The sequence below is a fragment of the Micropterus dolomieu genome, linkage group LG07, assembly GCF_021292245.1.
Source record: "Micropterus dolomieu isolate WLL.071019.BEF.003 ecotype Adirondacks linkage group LG07, ASM2129224v1, whole genome shotgun sequence".
Classification (NCBI taxonomy): Eukaryota; Metazoa; Chordata; class Actinopteri; order Centrarchiformes; family Centrarchidae; genus Micropterus; species Micropterus dolomieu.
The window spans coordinates 21,716,377-21,737,609 of NC_060156.1; the positions used below are offsets into that span (position 1 = coordinate 21,716,377).

A 21,233-nucleotide genomic window follows, 5' to 3' on the forward strand; every position below is an offset into this window, starting at 1 on the left:
TCAGAGACCAAGATGATGTCTGGTCTCAACGTTGACTCTGCGATATGTGGTGGAATTCTTTGCTGTCTCTCCAGGTCAACAGTCATCACCCAGTCTCGTGCCGTGGCAAGCAAACCAACAGAGCATCTCTTAAGTTTCCTTGGCCGCTCTCCCCCCTTCACAAATACTATCGTCCTAGCCGCTTTGTTAGCATTTCTGCAGTCAGTCCCTTTGTGGATTGCCTCTGCAATGGACTTGAGACACCTGGTCATGTCTCCAGCGATCCCCTAGTGCTTTTTGACAACTGCTCAGGATGTGTTCAAGGGACCCCGTCTTGGAGCAATCTTAATCTTAGCCTTTAAAAAAAAATCCAAATCCAAACACTGGCCATATTGTTGTGTTGGCATCAAGGTTTATTATCCTTTATAATGTACAATATACAAAAATATAGGGTACCAAAAAATTCACAGTGTCTAAAAGGCAGTGATTACAGTCTACATGACAGGTCTAACAGTACACCTGGTAAGTTGCATAGAAGGGCACAGAGCCTCACATCCCAGGGGACAGAGCCCAACATTGACCAATCAGATGCCTGGCTTTCAGACCAGGCCAATAGAGGCTTAATTTAGGTCAAAACAACTTCTTCTGAATTTCATTCCTCCATTATATGCAAATAATTGCAGTCTATTATATTTGACACTCTAATATTATTTGTGCTACACAGAGTTAATTTGTGTCTGGATTCACATGTCTCTCGAAATTTGATGTTTGAGCAGCTGGGAAAGGTCATAAGCCACAGGCGCTCGGTCACATTGTGGAGCTCTGTCCCCAAACAAACCTCATGGTTGGTGTGTACTTAGCTGCTGCACTTTTTTTTAAACAACTATAAGGCTTTTTTTTTAACAAACAGTGTTAGCTATACAATATACAGATAGATTTACACGATCCTTTGCAGGGTCATTAAATGGGCTGCAGAAGGCTGTTGCTCCTATATACAGATAGAGCTCTCATCTCGTGCATGTACAGTAGCTGAACTGAAAAGCATTGCTGGGTTAGCATTCATCGATCAGGCAATAATAATAAAATATAGCTGTGAAAATGCCCTTTATAAACCAAGCTTTGACTATAAATAGTGTCCATTTCGCCTCCGCAGGAACCAGAGGCGCGATGCTTTTAACTTACAATGATAAACATCTCATACATGAAATATAGAAGAAAAAAAACAGCAGAATGCCAAGAGTGTCAACGACAGAATGTGGAATGCACACACACACAAAGAAAATCGCCTTTACAGACATCATATAGAGTCATATGTATGAAAGCATTTACATTTTATAAAATACAGCAACCCCTTTTGCTCATTCAAGCATACAGACTCGCAGAGACAGAGTACATGCGTTTGCATGTACACACATCCACACACGCATGCGCTCATTGTAACCTTCACACAGGCAAACTTCTAAGCAAACATAATTTACTTGTTTTTTTCTTCTCAAGCAGGGCCAAATGGATATTTTGTTTCAGTCATTCTTTGTAAAAAAACATATCAATAGTTGTCATTATTTTATCTTTGTGTTAATATTTCATGTATTGAAGATGCAATGGTTACCAAACTTCTGAAAAATCAAGAAAACAAAGGAACACGTTCATTCAGTGAAGTGAAATTAAAGAAACATTAATCAGCTATATCTTATTGAACAAAATATTTCCTCCTATGCTACGACTCGTCTGAGAATAAAACACATCTTAAAAAACAAACATAAAAAATGAACAAGCACGAGTCTACTAGCTTATTCTACCATTATAGAAAACCCAATCCAGCGCACTGGCCATATTTGATATGACCACCGAGCTATTTAGTAATCAGTAGAATTGATGCATCCATTGGAGAATCAGTCAATTCCCTTTCAGAAGTCTTGTTCTTGGATAAAAATAAAACAGAAGAAATAGAAAGAAAGCAAATCTCACCCCTGCCCTCTTGCATACAGGCACCCAAGGCATTCCCAAAGCTTATGTACAGTTCAGACTGCTTCCTACAATCCCCCTTGCTCAGACTTTACGAGGGAACATCCTTGTCCACAAAAGCGCGTGACTCCGATCATAAGCAGATTTCTTTCCAACTCTGATGTTTAGTGTTGAGACTCTTCCAAACAGCAGTCCCAAAATGCAATCAACCCTGAAGTTCTTATCTTTTCTGTCATGCGAAATACCAAAAATGGAAGGCGTGCATCAGGCCCTAATAACCAAGCTGATAGTGATCTCTAATTTATTTCATCATTGACTTAATTGAGTTTTCTCTTTTGTTCTCTAACTCTGCGCTGTGTGGCAAGGACATAACAATATGCGCTGTTTGTTCTCGGTAACTGCTTTTGTTGTCGAGGGACTGAAAGTTCATTACAGGCTGAAAATGTGGTTAGTAATAGAGAGGCGTGAAATGGTGACCCAGATCCAGAGAATTTTGTTTTTTAAAGTTCCGTTCATGTTCGTCTCCGGAATTGTGGATGCTCGACTCAGCACCTGCACTGAGGTTGTCTGGTCATAAGCTGTCTAAAGCCATAACTCATCGTGCCAGAGTTTCCCAGTATGTCCTCACATGAAGCTCAGGGTTGACACTGCTATATCCAGTCAGGCCCCTGCAATAACACACTCCCAGCTGGTTGCATAAGTCCCTGACTGCACCAGGACACAGGCCTCATCGTCCAAACCCACATCCTCCTGATGGAAAGTTCCAGAAATGCCCTTGAAGACACAAACTCCACCATGCGGAACAGACTACCTTAGTGAGGAGAGGCGATGACGAACAGAGGAACCTGGCTCTGAGAACATTTCAGTTCATGTCAGTTCAGTTATGTCACCATGGCATTGGGGTGGTGTCCGTTTGGGGCTGTGGCAGGGGGGTTCAGAGAGCCAGTTGTGGGGCATGTCTCAGCTGTTGTTGCTGTGGTTGTAGGTCCTGCATGGCGAAGGGGAGGAGTTGGGCTGGTAGTCATATTTGCCGAGCGCTGTGGGATAGTAGGTGGTGGTGTAGACATTCGGCTGCTGGAGTGGCGTTGGGTAAAAGTTGGATCTTTCATCTGGCAGCAGGTTGTTCTTGTTCAGTGTCTGAAATGACATCAAAGCAAAGAAAAAAGGAAGAATTAAACCTGACACTCTTCTTAGCTTACAGAATCCTATGTTTGATACTTAATGCCATTTTACTGAAGATTTTCACAAAATTTACTTTCTTCCACAAGAAATTGGCCAGCACATAACCTCCGTAAAACCTCAGATTTTACACTCCTGTTCATGGATTAAACAAAGATGTAATCTGTCTCTAAAGCTCACTTTCTTAAGATACATACACTGATTTCTAATAAATCCCTTGAAAAAGTAGGTTCATTGGAAACAATTGTTCTATGCTGGAAGATCTTTTCAGTCATTTTCAGAGGAAGTTTTTAGAGCTCAATTATACACAGAATATACTTTTCTGTAAGAGGTACAAATAATCAGTAATTCTTGCTCGCAAGTGAATAAAATACCTCCACTAGCCTTGAGGTTATAGCTTGTTTGGCTGTAATTGTATTCATAACCAAAGCAAACCAATTGAACAAATTTAATTTAGTTGATGTCAAGCATACTCAATACACTAATATATATGAGATGGCAGGAATCCTCTGCAGCTCTCTTAAATAAAAACAAGTCTAAAACCCACATTTTATTCTAATGCAATTGCTGAGTCTCTGGTAAAAGCCGAACATAAGGTGAAACACTTTCCAAGGGAAGCATTAGACTAATGTAATCCATCTGAACAGCTCTGGGGACTGAGGCAGGAAGATAATCAGGTTAGAGTCGGTGAAACACATAACGCTGGGCATCATAAATTGGCCTGGAGGAGAAGGAATCTGCTGTAGTGGTACACAGTGACATCGGCTATACATCCAGCAGAGTCTGGCCCCTTCTGGTCATTAAAGCTAATGAGTCCAGGCTCTCAGCACCACGATGGCTGTCAGCGCTGCGTCCACACAGCAACAGCAAGGACAACAAGCGTCCGGAGGCTGACACGATCAAAAACTCAGGGATGGGTCATTGAGTTTAGGCAGCATGTTCCTGCCATGTTTTGGTAAGATCTTCGATACCGTCAGGTTAATGGGAAAGGTCAAGAAGAATCCCTGCTGACACATTCGCTGAAGTCCGTCAAAGGCCATTTTCAAACCAAAGAAATGCAATGACATCCTTACTTTGCCGACAGCCATCTATTACTTTTTGACTTTCTTCTGACAAATGTACTTATTGTAAGTCACTTTGGACAAAAGCGTCTTACTAAATGCCCTAAATATAAAATGTAAATGTAAATGAGTGCCATTGAGAAGATTAAATGCAATCAAGAAAGTCCAGTATGAATAATACATCCATAACCTGAAGCACCTTGTGCTTGGGGGAGCTCACAAGAGCCAGATTTTTTAAATGAATACTAAAAATCTAAGTATCAGAGGCTAGGACTTTGACTTTTAGTCTTACTTTTAGTATGAGTCACACTTAAAAAATGCTGGATTCTACATTTCCCATAACCCAAGTAGATATCATCTTTCATTAAACCCTTCTCGTCTTTCACATGCCCTCCATCTTTTAGAATCCACACCTCACACCACATGTCAGGCTTTCTGTCAAAAAGCAAATAAAGGTCACTCAAACAGTGTTGTAGCCCCACACAGATTCCGAATGGTGCTGTTGACTGTGGTGAGCGTGGGACTCTAGATGAAGTAAGATTTTAGATTTTTGAGGACCTGTACCAGTGAGCTATAAATGGGTGCAAATGTTTTTTTGTTTTTTTTTATGTATAACTGTTGGCATCTGAGTTTAATTGGTGGCTTAGTGCTGCCTTGAGTTTGAGATGCAACAGCTGTGTTGGGTCCAGTGGATTAGTGTCAGTAGTAAATGTGATGTTGCCTCCTGACTGGCAAGTTTTCCATGTCTCTGAAAGAATTGTAAATATCTGAATAAAATGAACATCTGTTTGTAGCATCGTTGATAATCTGAACTCTGTGATCAGTCAGATATGCAACAGGGGAGGGAGGCCTGTCTAGAACTGTAGGTAAGACGGGTGCAGTCGCTGGTTTTGGAGGATGTAACTGAATATAAGAGGATGAAATGAATTACTATGCTGCTTTTGAAATGTGGAATAATATATTTTGGAGTATCAAGTTCAACATATATCAGCAAATTCTAATTAACTTAAATGAGTGACTGCATGTTGCCCTAAAAATCCCTGTTTGAGCTTCCATGGAGACAAAAATTAGTTGGTGCTGACAAAGATCAAATTCAAACCCATGGTTCATTTATCTACAGGTGATTACCACAAGAGTGCTTTAGCTCACTTTACAGAGACAGAAAAGTCAATAATAATCGGCCAGAGTTTAACTAATCAGCAGTTGGAGAGAAAAACAATAGAAGTTGTAGAGAACGGGACACTAAAAGTCTGTGAACCTCTGATGAAAATAGTCTTGACTCGCTGTAAATGTGAATGCACAGTAGACCGATAGCAGTGGGAGGTCGGGGGCTGACTAATGCTTTAGCAAGTTAATGGGGCCCATTAATAAGGACTTGGTTTGTGGGCAGGTAGAAAGACTTAAAGCCTATAGGTTCTGTATAAGAGCAAGGAGGAATAAAACTGAACGGTAATTCATCTTCTGTGGTTAGCGCTCTATTGAGATAAATGCATGAAAAAAGACTCTAAATAAAACATGAATCACATTCATTCCCCTTGAATCTTCAGCATTTACATTGTGTGTATTTATGTATGTGGGTAACACCAAATAAATTAATATTTCTAAGTTTCATTGGTATTATTTGTATCTCTATAATATTTAAAAAGGCAGCCACGGATGATCATGTACCTTAAACTCCATGGGCGTGTACTTCTCATTCTTTGGCGTGGTGTTGCCCTTGTAGTTGAGGTGGTTCGGGGTGGTGGGGTGAATGACGGCGGACTCCTGCGAAGGCTTATGGAAACGTTGACAGTAGACGTAGATAAGGAAGGACAGCAGTCCCGCCCCGAGGAAACAGGAAACGCCGGTGGCGATTAGGTGGATGGAGGTGAATGCTGGGAAATGAAGAAGATACGTGGAGTTTAAAGGCTCACCATACATTATCACATCCTATTTTCAAAAACTTTCTTCCCACACCCCAGGCTTTTTGTACTTCAAAAATGTACCACAGTTCTTCTTCTGAATTAGATCAAGAAATATTTCAAATAGGCAGTACAAAAAGTGTCCTCATGGTTAAGACACATACCATGCAGTTCAATTCTGGCATTTGTTGTCAAATTTCTGATAAACTATGCAACAAAATCAGTCTTTGAATAAATTTTGGTGAGAAAAGAAACTATATACAAATTATTCATTCAGGTGTACAGCTCAGCCAATATTACCTGACACTCATCAATATTACTCTGTTGATATGCTCATGCCAATGCTGTCTCATCTCCCTCCACCAGCACAACCTCAGTTTAGCAGAAATCCTTTTATGTTAAATGTAACTGTATGACACTTTGCTAGAAATGGCTTTGATGTAAGTGTCCCTGACTGAACTAAGCCTATGAAATGTTAAAAGTTAAAAATTTTTTGTTCCCTCTTTATGATAGAATAGTTTTTTTTTTTAAATATGAGTAAACTCGCTAAAAATAGGCAGTTGACTCCTTTCACATTGCCAGATTGCCTTTTCTGTTTTTTCCCCCCAACGTGTCGCATTCATCATCATAAATGCACCAGAAGAGCATCATGGAGACCAGAGACATTGTTACAGTGGTTGCTGTTTGTAGCCCATAGACTGGCAGGTGACAGGTGTGTTTATGGTGTTTGGGTGATTTGAAAGACTTCTGAGCAGATATAAAGTCACAGCTGACTGATTGGTAGCCTGGCTTACTAATACTACATAAACATGTAGGTGAGACGGTTGTAGACATCTGCAGATAGAAACAGATGAAAGAGTCGCGCCAGAAAAGGGGAGAAAATTAGTGTGTCCACCCGGGTGGAATGTTTACATCTCTGACGATTGGAGCTGGAGCCGATAAATACCCGTGACTAAAGCAGAGTCATTTCACCCAGGAGGGAATGCTGATTGACAAAAGCGCTAAAGACAAAAGCCAGATGTTAGTGGTGTTTTTTTGTCCAGTGTGAAAGGGGCTTAAGTTACAAAGTTGACAGGATGAGAAGATTCTCTAGCTTTACATGGGCTAAATGTTTGTGTTGATTTTTTGTCATTTCAAGGATGCAAATGTGCACTTGGGTTTATATTCTTCTACTGTCAATAATTTTGAGGTTATGAAAAACAAACAGTCATCAGTTTTGGATGTGAGTCTTTGCTGTCTTTAATGTGTCTCAATTTGGAATTATCCAATAGTTGGACAACTTGTGGCCCATTCCAGGTACAGTTTACATAACGGTTCTTCCAACTCCTGATTGGATGTTAGAATTTTGCACAGACTGAAATGAACACAAACATGAAAATGCACATATAATGCATGAAAACCCACATCATGGAAGGACATCTGTGGAAACATACACAAGCAAACTTTAACATGCACACAGAAACAAAGCGAAGGCAGCTGTTTATCCACTTACCTCCACAGTGTTGGTCCTTATCAAAACCAGATGCAGGGAGAATGACTGCAGAGAGGAGAGGAACACAGGGTCAGACACACACACATACACACACATGCATGGTCACACACACATGCACGCGCACACACTCTCCCTGGGGAAACAGCCTTCAGAACACAACAATCACCGACTAACATCAGGGGAGTTGACACATGCAGAAACAAAAACAGTGAATGAGAAATTGATATGTTGTTTAAAATATTGAGCAAACAATCCATTGAGGGGTTTTTTCCCCTCTCTCAGTGAATTACAAAACTTTCTAGAGAAAAATGGACTGTTGAGTGAAAAAACAGCTCTACTCCATCAGATTGAACCTAGTTGCACTTGACAGCAGGACAATAATCAAAAGCAACAATGCATCCTGCCCCCCCCCCCCCCCCCCCCCCCCCCCCGAATCCTAGAATGAAAGAAGACGGGCGGGATGATATTTAATTGCAGTGCCACATCTCCTGATTAATTTTGTGGCCCAATTTTTTCCCGGCTTCCTCACAGCTGCCTCCCCTCTGCGAGTGACCTTAACAAATCCATCCATCGCCTCATTGAAATTTGCAATAAATTTAGATATGATTTGGTGTTGTGACAACCCATTAATATTAATCGCCTTCGTCTGGACTCATTAGGGATTCTGAGCTTGGAGAGGCCTTCGCTGGGAGGCCATGAAAGATCATTTCAGGAGAAACTTTCAGAGATTGTCATCAGCATAACAAGGTGCACTGAGGCCAACAGGGTCAACAGCTAACTTGTTGGATTCACATCGACTTAATTATGGTTCATTAACAGGAGCAGATGAGTTTAGTGCATGGAGAGGATCTCTGCTATACACAGACAAATAAAGCAGGTTTGTGTGTGTGGACATGTTTGTGAATGAGGATGGTGAGGATGATGGCTGATGATGCTGAATGACTATGATAGTTTCAATTTCTTTGCACAGTTCAAACATCATAGTTAAAACTAGTGCTGAAATAATTAGTTATTTGTTGATCGTAAGGCTGGGTGATCAATATTACAATCAATATTTTTTCATAACTTTCATTTTATATTGAGATCATATTATCTTTTTATTTTATTGTTCTACACAGTTCTGTTGTCAAATTGAATGATTCTGAGTAAGCCGAAATTAATTTTTAGTTTTTGTTTGACTTAAGGGTTTGGTCACATACACTTGCATCCACTTGTCATATGATTGTTAAGTAAATATTTTTAGACTCTTTCAGACAAAACAAAGCAACTTAAAATATGAAAAGATGTCATTTTGGGCTCTGGGAATTCTGGGAGAATTTTATTAGATTAACAACTGGCAAATAAAACGTGTGTTATTTGCTAGTTGCTAATGTTTATCAAAATGTTTTTTCTTGTCCCTAGTATGACACTAACACAAACCTAAAAAACACAAAATCTAACCCATTTTTGAAAAAGCTAAGCCACTAGAACAGCAAGCACATCATGTACTCCATGTCGAAAATACAAGCTCACGAGTTTCTATTTGAAGGCATCACAGTTTTTTCCTGACAAAGGCAACCCAAAAGCATGATAAAGCAAGTGAAAAGCATGCATTGTATTTTGGGATATTAAGGGCTGCAAATCTTGTCTCCTCAAAATTCAGGCGAAACGACGTCTCACTCAAGGAACCTTTGAACGGCCCACCTTGACCTGTTATGATGAAGGAGGCTGCACAGGTTCAGTGTGTATCTGAGCGCTGACTGACTCACCAGGTATTTCATTGCAGTCTCTGCGCTGAGTGTTGTTCCCCACACAGGGGGGGTTGCCCTGAGTACCACACACCCGACTCCTCATCTGCAAGCCTGAATCATCACAGGCTGACCACAGCGACCAGGCCATCCAGCCACCTAAACACAGAAAGAAGAACAATAAATACAAACACAAGGCCACATCAAACTCAGACGGCCTGGAAACCAACGCGCCCACCCAAGCTGTCACCACCTAACCTTCCAGCCAAACAGCCCAAAACACACCAAAAAGTGTTTGTGATGTAAACAGGATTGGAAGAGGCAACCCGTGGAGAGTTTGTTTAGTGCATAGCAGAGATGTTTGTCTCCTGAGTCAAGCTTTAGTGCCGTTTCCCCGCAGCAGGCGACAGAGCAGTAAACAAAAGCTCCTACCCAAGAGGAAAGAAAATTCCCAACTCTCTACTCCTCCCTTTGAACCATGTGCTTGCTGCACTCTTTCACCCTGTATTTAAAAGCAGTGGAGTGGAGGGAGCACAGGCTACTGCAATGAAAGGCTGATTAAAAAAGCTGGTTTGTTATTCAGGGTGCTCTCAAGTGTGCAGTTTTGGCAGAGAGGGCCTGAGTAGAGGCAGAGGACAGGCCTCTTTCACCTTTCCTATCAGTCTGTTGCTCACTGACAGGCTGCTCAGGCTCCACCATCTGCTCCATTCTTGCTGCACAACCATCTAGGCACACAAAACACACAGACCACCTCAAACACGTTTAATAACCGTGCATCACCACAGCCCACTTTAATTGCTTAATTTATTCCCATTTATTTTTGTCACCCGGACGACCTGCGTGATTGTATTGTTGAGTCAGAAAGAACGCCATCGGGTCTGAGGCTCCTCGTTAGTATTCTGTCCTGACACTCCTTCCTGCTGTCCTCCATTACTGCTGGAGATTTTAATCAAATGACCTGTGACAGGGGCATCAAATATCCCTGTGACTGACAGCCAGCGTGCCTCTAATTATGCATGCAGAGAGGATGGCGGCACCAGGAGGACCCTGATAGATGACTGATGTTGTGCCTGTCAATAAATGAATGGACGAAGAGACAAATTGAGCTAGGGAGGATGTTAGCAGAGAGTCGATTGGCACAGGCCTAACGGGACATGTTGGTCCACATCAAACAGGAAAACATTAACCTGATGAAAAGGAGGCCGATTAGCATCTCGGCAAAGGGAGGGGGAAAAAAAAGACAAAAATCCATTTACCTTTCTTTGTCTGTAATTACCAGGGAGGCTGACTGTAAGCGTTACTCTCCCTGTGAGTGACAGTTGAGCTGATTCAAAATGAAAAGCAGCTGAGGAAAATGACAGTTAGCGGGTAACAACTATTTAATTCAGGCAGAAATAATCTGCACCACAAAAGACATCAGTGTACCCACCCACACACATGTGCGGACACACAAACTTTGAAACACAAACACCAAAGACAATATTTGTCCAGGCCATTTTCATTTTCCAGCAAAATCCTAAAAGAAAAAAATTTTGAAGACTGTTTGATATTAAACTACAATCAGAGTCAGGGTAAAACCTCATTATTAGAGTTCTAATGCTGGACTTATTTTCTCCTCCTGTATTAGCAGGCAGATCTCATGAATATTTCAGTGTCCTTGTTTGAGCAGAATGGGAGTAGAGGGGGAACACAGAGGGCGTTGTTATACATCTCACATCTAATCATCACATGGTATGAGACTTTGGGGGGGGCTAACCTCGAAATGAAAGATAAAAAACACAAGTTTTACTTCTTTTTGTAGGTCTTCTTGTGTTATTTCATTTTTTAATCTTAGGTTGTAGTTATGTTATTAAAGAATTTGATCATGCAAAGGACTAAAAAAAACTATCTAGGGTTAGCATTTTCTCACTTATCTCTAGTGGTATCTTAATAGTTTTGTTTTTATTTATCTAAGTTTTAAGATATCTACCACTGACATTTTATCTCCTCGCCAATGGAGGTAATAAAAAAACAATTACTCAGTATTGAAATGTTACATTTAAAAAATTCAACAGCAACGTGTCTTTCCAGCTCTTACAATCGATACTCCGCAGAGCACTCAGCAGTCTATAGTTTTCTTTAAGTTTGCTTTCTACACAGTCCCAACGAAAACTCTTGACAGTAGCTGCGTTTCCCCCCCCCCCATTCTGTTTGAAATCATTCTGATTTAAGATTTCAGGTCATCTGTTTTACATGCGATGTGATCTAATACGGTGGAACAGATGTGTGACATGCACAATTGTGATGAATACATCATGCATTTGTCTTCCTCAGCAGCTACCTTTCAGCACCAACCCATTCAGCAATATCTCTTTGGCACAAATTTCAAAGTTTCACAGCGGTTTTCAATGCTTTGGTCTGTCACGGCTTTTGACAGATTGTTTTCCTTTGCAAACATTGAGAATTGTGTTTTGCTGCACGCTTGCACATCACTGACTGACAAGAGCTTGCATGGTAATGACATCATGATTCTGGCAATTGGACCAGAGTGAATGCTCATACAGAAACTGACCTGTAGGTCAGTCTGGAGAAGCACCGACCTAGAATAACTGGACATTAATTCTGAAGGGATATGTTGCTATTTAAATTTTAAATGTAATTTTTCAGTGCTTGGAGCAGCACAAACAAAATTCCATTCACCTCCATTTGTAAAATACTATAAGTTATCCAAGGCACAGCTAGTACACAGGTGTGTAGGGCAGTTTAATAATGTGAAAGGAAAAGCACTTGAGGAGTATGGACCGTCAGACATCAGAGTTCTTGTTCATGGAACAGAGTTCGTGATGCGAGTGAAATGTGAGTGAAAGGAATATCCTGAAACCTTGGCAAGTAAAACTGAATACCTAAATACCACTAGAGTAGAGTAAGAAAAGATGGGATTTTTTATTTTGGGTAATTGATTCTTAAATGTCTGTTTTGCACTAATAAAAAAAAATAAAATTGCGATTGTTGTTTTAATGAATACCATTTTGTGCAACAATTTGGCAGGATTCAGTAATTTAGACGTACACTTGATACTGTGTTATTTCTTTGCTTTTCAGTATCAAACATACACTCTCACAAGCATTCAAATGTCTGGACACATTATGTAATATTTCCATATGTTCAGTACAACAACACAAGTGGATCCCTTTTTAAACCTTTCCAGAGAGGTTGCCATGGTGCTCAGTGCTCCAGCAGCACAGCGAGCAACAACATGGTGGGAGGACGGGTTGTTTTCTTGGCGTGACTCTGTTTGTCTTTTCATATATCTAAGACCTGGTTTATTCATTAGGAAAAGATGAAAGAAGCAATTTAGCCAAGGGGACGACACACAGAAATGAAATGGTGTGGGAGATGATTGCCTGCCTGGAGGTGTGATGAAAGGACCCCAGGCAGTGGTGGCATGACAAGAGTTAGATTTTGAATTTATGGTGTGACCTTACCATCGCAAGTGTGTGTGTTGCACAGAGCCTCTTCAGTGTGTAGGCCAATGCAGATGTCCCCTCCATTGGCTGGCGCAGGGCTGTTACAAGAGCGTGTGCGTTGGTAGTGACCGCCGCCGCAACCCACTGAGCACTGAGACCAGGATGACCAGCAGGACCATGCCCCCTTCACTGTAATACACACACATGTACACATTACATAATCACATACTGCCTTTGTTAATTTGATAAGATGCACACTAATTCAAACTTTCCTGGCTACAGGTTAAGACTAAAGTTCTTAGTGGTATACTCTGTCAGGAAAAACATTTTCTCAAGTAAGTCTGGACTCCTTTTGGCTCAGTTTGAATTCCATAAACTGAACTGTAAGCAGCTCAGTTAATGCAATGCAAAATTCTCATCTCCTTTGAAAGGTCAGAAGCTAAGGAATCCATTGTAAATCAACATATGTATTTTACCATTACAGACTAAATGGAGATGGAAAAGCTATATTTTAAATGCAATAAACCATCAAAACCATCATCAAATAGATTATAATGCAACTGAATATCTTTAAATACACCTGGAATGCAATTGTAACTGTAAATTTTATGAAAATAAACTAAAATACAACAGTTTTCATAATTTTAAAAAATAAACAGGCAATTGTCAATATTTTGGCAATATTCACTGTTTAAATGTTGACTTTTATTGGGAGTTAACTTTAAAACACTTTGTCCATACAACCACGTTCCAAATAACAAAGTTTCCAAAACATTGAAATATCGATAAAAATTGAATATTCATCAACATTCCTGTGAACAAAAGCACTCCCATGCTTTACAAGCGTATAACTTGAGAGCCGAACATCCCACAGTGATGGGGGGCATCAATCGATCTGGATAGAGCAGACCATTCATTTGATACTATGGCTATGTAGCTACTACGGGTTGGCTACCAGACCATGAAAAATACCATGTGTTCCAAAACGGCACTTCTCCTCCTCTGCAGAAAAAGGCGAGAGAAGGAAGGCACAGCTCCCAGGTATTGTGCAAAAATCCAGATGGCACTGGGTGATACTTTTAGTAACAAATCAGCTGATTTTTGGACTGGAAACAGCAAAAAAGGCAAAAGTAAGTTAGCGGTTCTGATTGTGTATATTGGCGTGTTTGTTGTTACTTTTATCCAGCTAATTAGTCTGTAATTTTGGTGATTTGAGTGATGTGAGCTATAGCTGATCTCAGGGGGGAGATTAGCTTTGGTTTGAGGTTGGACATGAGGATACGTTGTGATTAGAGGTAACTGGATGCTTATAACTGCAGCCATGCACAGTGCTCACAGAGCAATTTATGTTGTGATATAAGCTCATTTAGATGCTTGGTGTTTGATGTGGATAAAATGGTTGCTTTAAGCTTCTAGCTGAGCCTCCTAGCTTCACAGAGGTGTTTAGCATCTATAGGGTGGTGCAATGCTGGTTTCAGACAAGAATTTTCCATTTGCATTTTGCGCGAAAATCGCATGCTGTCCCTGGTACAGGGGACGTCTTATTAACACTGACAGAATTTATTCCTGTTGCACCACCTGGGCACTTTTATGTATTTTTAAATATTCAGATCTTGGGCAGACCTTTATTGCTATATGTAGCTAAGCCTAACATAGGCTATACTAAACCTGTTGGAGCCCAGCTGGTAGAGCTGGCCTCAGGAAGACTAACAACCACATTAGTGAAGATTAAAGGAGGTCCTACAAACATTAAACAAACAGTAAACACACTCTGTCTCTTCATTCGTAGATTTTCTTTGTCTTCTCATACTTCTTCATGTGAAATGTGAATTTATATTTCTTATATTATAAACATTTCCATTATTTTTTGTCTTAGTTGGCCCAGCTCTTGCACACACTACATACATGGTGTATTTCATGTTCCGTTTTATAAATGTCTACAGGGTGTTGCTCTCTTCCTGATCATATCCTAGTTTGTCTTTGCTTTGTCTTCTTTTACTGTTGCATTGATTTAGCGTTCCCATGGGGGATGTTAGTGTTTCATCTGATCTAATTAGAAGAGCGTGACTGACTAATTGACTGGCTGGTTGACTGGCTGATGGTCATCTGACTGACGGGGAGAGAGGCGGCGTTGCCAGGTAACGTCACAGTGCTGCAGAAAACTCCATTAGCTGAGTGGATTAGTGTGACACAGAGTAAAGCAGGCTGTGACCACTTAACTTTGACTAGCTCTCACAGCCAGCCACCGCTCTGCCTGACTGAGTCTCCAACTTACTGGATGTGTACCTGGCTGAATGGCTGAGTGTCTGACTCACTGAATTACTGAACAGCCCACCGAATACTTGACTGACATGCTGTTTTTATGACTCTCTTACTGTCTGCCTGCCCTCCTGTGTGGCTGACTTGCTGTGTTTAAGTTCAGAAACATGAAGTTGAAAAGTGGCAAGCATGCCATTTCCGACCTCCGTGTGTTTGTTTGGCTGTTTAAGAACACCAGAAACTTTAATTTGGTGTAGATTAATCAATTTATTGTCTGTAGACTTAAGTCACAATAATTTTGACAGCAGGCAGGCCTTAAATAACCACACACCTTGAATATTTAATTAGACTTGAAAGACCTGAACAGGCTCTGACAAAACTTGACTTAACTTTGACTTATCCCAAGTAACCTGAGACCTGACTTTAGATTTGACTTGGACTTGTCTCATTTAGCCTGAGACATGGACTTCTCTTATTGACTTGTACTTTATCTGGATTGAATTGAGACTTGGAATGACTTGAGAATTGACCTGGACTGGATTAGGCTTGACTTCAAGTGACCTGAATATTCTGGCCTGAGACTTGACTTGTTTACACTGGCCTGAATTTTTGTTGACAGGCCTGAGACTTAGACTTGTCTCCAATGACTTGACCCTTAACTTGAACTTGCTTTAAAAGATTTAAATACAACTTCAACTGCTTTAACTTTTTAATTTTCACACTATAAAACTTGCAACTGACTTTGCTAATGTAGACTTAACAGCGGACTTGAGACTGGCTTTGATAATACTTCAGATTGGACTTGGGACTTGTCTTAGTCAACCTGAAAGGTGTCTTACTCCTAAAGTCTTATAAATAGCTCTGTGGTATAGTGATTAGTTTAAAAACATGCCATGTTGAATATTGAATTAATTTGTATTTTAAAAGCTTGCAATCCTTTAAAGCTGTATTTTTACTGTTGTCTGCAGGGACAGACATGTTCATTTGACATCATGCCAGGAACTGGGGTTTCAGAATACAAACTTAACTCAAAAGACTGTTTTTCAGGTCAGAAGTTCTTATAATGAAACTCATAATCGAACTCAGAGAGAGAGAAATGGCAAGCAGTCATTGAGTTACATTCAGCTTCACTCACACACACACACACACACACACACACCTGCTTCCACTATTCATTTCAATCTCCTCAGCAATCTATATTGCCTCCATCCTTCTCTCTAATCTCATCATCAATTGCTATTTTGCACACATTCTCTCTTTTGTCACTGGCCTTGTCCTTCTCACCCGCGCGTCTACCCGAGACAGGCGCGGTGAGACCAGCTGTACACGTGACACTCATGGCAAAAGGCTTCCTGATTGGCTACCTCCCACTGGGAGGTAACCAAGGCCGACTCTCCTCGGCTTTCTTAGGTTACACATCTCAGTTGCTAAGATAAGTGCAAAGGATTTCATGTGGATACCAGCAGCTAACATTTAAAAACACTACAGAGTTTGATCAACCATCATAAATCCTTAATTCATAAAGGTACCAGTCATGAATAATTAAGGTGAGTAATTCAGACCTTTTTCTAATGCCATCCACTGTGTGTGTGTGTGTGTGTGTTCAGATTATATGCCGGTCCTCAGTCTGGTGTAGCCTGTCAGTGCAGCATTCTGTGGTCAGCAGAGCTGTAGGTCAGCTGATTATGGTTTGATGAGGAGTTTGAAACCGATAACTTAATTTGCTCACACACTCTTCCTGCGCTGCTGCAGCTGCTGGTAACCATTAGCTAATGAAGCTAATGATCCACAAAGCAATATTTTACTACCACCATTGACCTCCCCTCTCTCTCTGTTTCCATCGCTGTTTCTCAGTGAGCATGGCCTTTTTTTTTTAATGAACCCATAATATACTGAAGAAGTTAGAAAAAGGCCAATAACTGACTTTATCTGCACTCTATTTGAGAGTTTGTAAGTTCCTGCATTCAAGTTGTATTGGAGAGATGGGGGTGGTGATAACGCAATGGATAAGACACATGCCTTTGGTGTGAGAGACCTGGGTTCGATTCCACTGTGAGACACTAATGTGACCCTGAGCAAGACACTTAACCCCTAGGTGCTCCAGAGGCATGCGACCTCTAACTTATATAGCAATTGTAAGTTGCTTTGGATAAAAGCATCAGATAAATGAATAAATGTAATGTAATGAGACCAAACAGCACATAATATCCATTTAAACTCAAAATGTACAAATGGTGCTGTTGGATTTGAGAACAATCTGATCAACCGAATACAACATCCCACATGACAGTTGACAACCTCAATATATCAATATAATACTTGGGATCTAAAGATGCCTTATTTGGTGAAAATCTTTATTCGTAGTGAATTTAAAGCATCAAAATGAAAGTACCCAATGAGTGTTTGTGTAGAAATGGTTTTTGTTTCTTCACTCACCAGGACATGCCTGGACGTTACAGTCCTGGTAATCCACAGGCGAGCCACGGCATGCGATGGGGGCACTCTTTCCCTCTGGCCCGGCGCAGGATCGCCGACGGGTGCGGTAGCCTTTGGCACAACTCTGTGAGCAGCTCGACCAGGTCTCCCATGACGACCAGCTGGTGCCTGCCACTCTTACCACTGGTGTTTTCAGGAGCTCCTCTACGAGGGCTAAAAAGAGAAGAAAGTAAAAAATAAAGGGGGAAAAAAAAGTTCCAGTTCCAAGGTAAAGTAAAGTCAGAAATATAAGCAGTGCTATCAGACTGAACGTTTAAAGAATTTAAAAAGACATATAAAGCATGCAGATTATTTGAGTGTAAGTCACACAGTGTGTATGACTTTGCCAGCAGGCATATTTCTGTCTGTCCTTCTCTCAGACTCTGTGTCCCTCATGGATCCCACAGTTCCCTGCTGTCAGTGTTTCATCTGTTTGTCAGAGTCGACGCGGCCCCCCAGGAGCCTGACAGGGGGAGACAGGTAATCGATTCAGGAGTGGGGGGGCATGAAAAAGCCACCAGTGGAGAGCAGTGGACTGTGACCTTATGTAACTCTCTCGGTGTCGGTGTGAGAGTTCTGGACTGTGACCCCGTCACTGACAGCATGTATGGGAGCTAACAGGAGGGCCCTTTCAGTATGTCACGGTCTTACTGGGAGAAATTTTTGCACACTGCTACCTTCTCACTGTGTTGATACAGGAGTAAGTTTTTTTGTGTGGTAACTGTGCAGTACTGTATGCGTCTGTGAACACTTTGGATCCATTTCCCCACACATACACAAAAGAAAATCTGCTCAGACTTTGCCTTTTGACTCTCTGCACATTTTCTTTTCTATTGACTTCCAATTAAAACTCAGTTAATTATAATTTAAGAAAATATCTGCACAGAAGGAACATTATTTATTCCCATATAAATTAATTCAGGCAGCTGTGTCCCTAAGGTGGAAATTGGAGCATTAAAGTTGAACTGACGATGTCGTCAAGTGACTTATTCAGTTTGTCAGTGTATTTATAGTGCAGCATCACCCTAAGGAGTCTCTGCACATATTACAGAATAAACACAGACCATGGCCATGCAAACACACACACATACAGAATCATAAACAATTAAAAGTAATGGTGATAACAGAGATAATTAAGCTAAGTTCAGTTAAGGTAAACATGAGGGTTACTAGTTGTCAGGTAGAATCTTGTAAAGATTTACCAGGCCACAAAAACTAGGAGGAATCATAGCACAGAGAAAATAAATGGGTTTTGGGCTTCCATTTGATAATATGAGAGGCCACCTTAAAAGGCTAATGAACAGGCCCACATGGCACAGGACCAAAGAGGTCAAAGCCTCTGTGTAAAGTAACTTGTTAATATTTCTCGTTGCAAAAAGAGAAAAATGTTCTACTGAAAAACCATTCACCTCAATGTTATCACAAGACTGACCTCTGAAGGGAGTCTTTTTCTCCTCAGGAAGATTTGTTTAGGTGTTGTTCAGTTGAGGTTCAGTATTGACACCATGCAATATGGACTCTGTACGTCTGCCACAAGAAATCTTAATTAATTTCACAACTGTGTGGTCACTTGAAATTTGTTGGGGATCCTTTAAAGGGTCCACTGGATTTTCCACTGGAAGGTGCAGCAGGTATTAAAAAGAAGTAGAAGATATTAAAAAGAAAAACTTTTTGGTGTTATTGTCTTTTAGTCACCGTTTTTATCCTATTTTAGGGTAGGCTTTTCTGTGAGTGTAGTTATTTACCCACATCACTATATCTGTCAGCTGGTTTACTTACTATCTGTCTCGCAGACTGCTGTACCATCGTTGGGACAGAAGCGTGTCTCCACCTTCCTGCGTCCAATCTGCAGCTCGTGGGGATCAGACAGGTGGGCCCGGCACATGTAGCGCATCCTCTGCTCCTGACGAGCTCCACCCTGAGTCACATTCACAGGCATCCAGGGGGTCCAAGGTGTGTTTCTCTTCACCTCTGGACACGCCTCCAGGTTACAGGCCTTGTACTCCTACATGAGAAGGTGGCCGACGTCAGGAGCACGTTTTATATATATATTTTAAAACAAGACTAAATGTCAAAAGCCTTGCTAGGAGATTCTATGAGCTGCAACATTCATTATACCAGTTTCTGACAAAATAATGTGCTGCCTGTTTTCCTAAGTAGCAGTGTTTTTTTTCTAAGAGTGGTACTTTGGTGGTAGTGGTAGTAGTGGTAGTTTATTTGTGTGCGTTTCCTACCAGTGCACATCCTGGGCAGCTGTTGCCATTCTCACAGGTGCGGACCCTGGAGTGGACACCTCCCCCGCACTCGGTGCTGCACTTGGTCCAGGAGCCCCACGGGGACCAGAAGATAGGCTGAGGACAGGACACCCCTTCGTTGCAGAACCTGCAGAGATGGCAGTGGTTGGAGAAGAGGTTGGGGATTTTAAGAGTAATGATGTAATGTAAATCCAATAGCAGGGAGAGCCATTATGAATTGAGACTTGAACTTGACCCACCTTAGACTTTATTGCCTAAATACATTTTGAAAGTACAAAAAGTCTTAAGTTTTGACCTAATCAAACAGCACAAAACAATAAAACAGCCCTCATCAGAAAACTGACATTGATCCTTTGACCTGACAAAGACAGGAGTAGTGTGACCTAATGCTAAATGTGAAAACATCTTACACCAACACCCCACAACACCCTTGACTTTCCTCAAGATCTAAAACCAGATCTAATATGGCTGAGTTAAGGCAGTATACATCTAATCTCTACTCTCATACCTTAGCACAAATAGGTTGAATATTTACACCATGTTTGCATACTTTTTTTTAGCACTGGCAGTCTCATTTGGAGATGTTATATTCTGTGTTTGATTAAAAAAGTCACATTTTATCATTGCAGTCTTCAGTATCAAAGGTGGATTTATTTATTTATTTATTATCACATCTGCTTATTCTCACCTCTCGTCCCTGCTCGGCCCCACACACACACGGCCACCATGTCGGGGTGAAGGGTTGTTACAAGAACGCTGGCGCAGCTCGAAGCCCGTACCACAGGTTGTGCTGCACTGTCCCCATGACGACCAGGGCGTCCAGCCTCCATTTCTATGGCAACAGACACATGTATTAGCAACATATTTCACAACGGCTCCAAAACCTGCATAATTATTCACGAGTGCTTTTAGTATTATTCTTTCACAGGGTGTTCTCTAAGGCTAAAGGGGAAAAAAAGAAACTGCTTTTTAGCGTTGTCTAATCATTACTCAGATTCTGAGCTTCTGGAAACAGAAATGCAAACAAACATAGGGAGTGCACTCTGACTGGGAAACAGTCATTCAATTTGCCTAAGTGCTTTGTTCCTGGGTAGCACTTCTCATGATTTAATTGCCACTTTCTGCAAAAGCACAATTCAATTTCGACACCAAAGATTAAATCTGGCATAGCTATCCGTTGGGATGAAGGTGCCTAAGCTCTTTGTCTCTGTTCTGTTCTCTGGAACGCTGATTGGCCAAATCCTCTGCAGAGAGAGGCTGTGAGAGGTGTCACTGGATGTCCCCTACAGTTTCTAATAAGATTCTTCTCTTTCATGATCTTTCTCATGTTCTGTCAGTGTGTAAATTGTGCCCTGAGGTGGATACTTCAAAGTCAATCATGACATTGCTCCTACAATAGTAGCAAGAAAAGAACTTAAAGTTTTCCTTATCCTGGACTAGACTTATTTGCAAAATGACAAGCTTAATGTGCTCTATCACAGGATTGTCCAATGT

General features: G+C 41.0%; 1 protein-coding gene across 2 annotated transcripts in view; it reads right to left on the reverse strand.

The window, feature by feature from the left end:
- Window positions 1-367: 367 nt before the first annotated feature.
- sema5ba (sema domain, seven thrombospondin repeats (type 1 and type 1-like), transmembrane domain (TM) and short cytoplasmic domain, (semaphorin) 5Ba) overlaps window positions 368-21,233 on the reverse strand; it is a 177,200-nt gene continuing 156,334 nt past the window's right edge. Inside the window, exons 15-24 of one of the 2 annotated variants that reach the window (XM_046054420.1) lie at window positions 20,428-20,571; window positions 19,719-19,866; window positions 19,264-19,489; window positions 17,446-17,658; window positions 12,769-12,939; window positions 9,955-10,029; window positions 9,326-9,463; window positions 7,578-7,622; window positions 5,853-6,058; window positions 368-3,081 (exon numbers count right to left, since the gene is read on the reverse strand). In XM_046054420.1, coding sequence (XP_045910376.1) covers window positions 2,905-3,081; window positions 5,853-6,058; window positions 7,578-7,622; window positions 9,326-9,463; window positions 9,955-10,029; window positions 12,769-12,939; window positions 17,446-17,658; window positions 19,264-19,489; window positions 19,719-19,866; window positions 20,428-20,571 — 1,543 coding nt within the window. In that variant the 3' untranslated portion in view covers window positions 368-2,904. The remainder of the gene's footprint in view (window positions 3,082-5,852; window positions 6,059-7,577; window positions 7,623-9,325; window positions 9,464-9,954; window positions 10,030-12,768; window positions 12,940-17,445; window positions 17,659-19,263; window positions 19,490-19,718; window positions 19,867-20,427; window positions 20,572-21,233) is intronic. The other variant, XM_046054421.1, reaches the window with a different exon arrangement.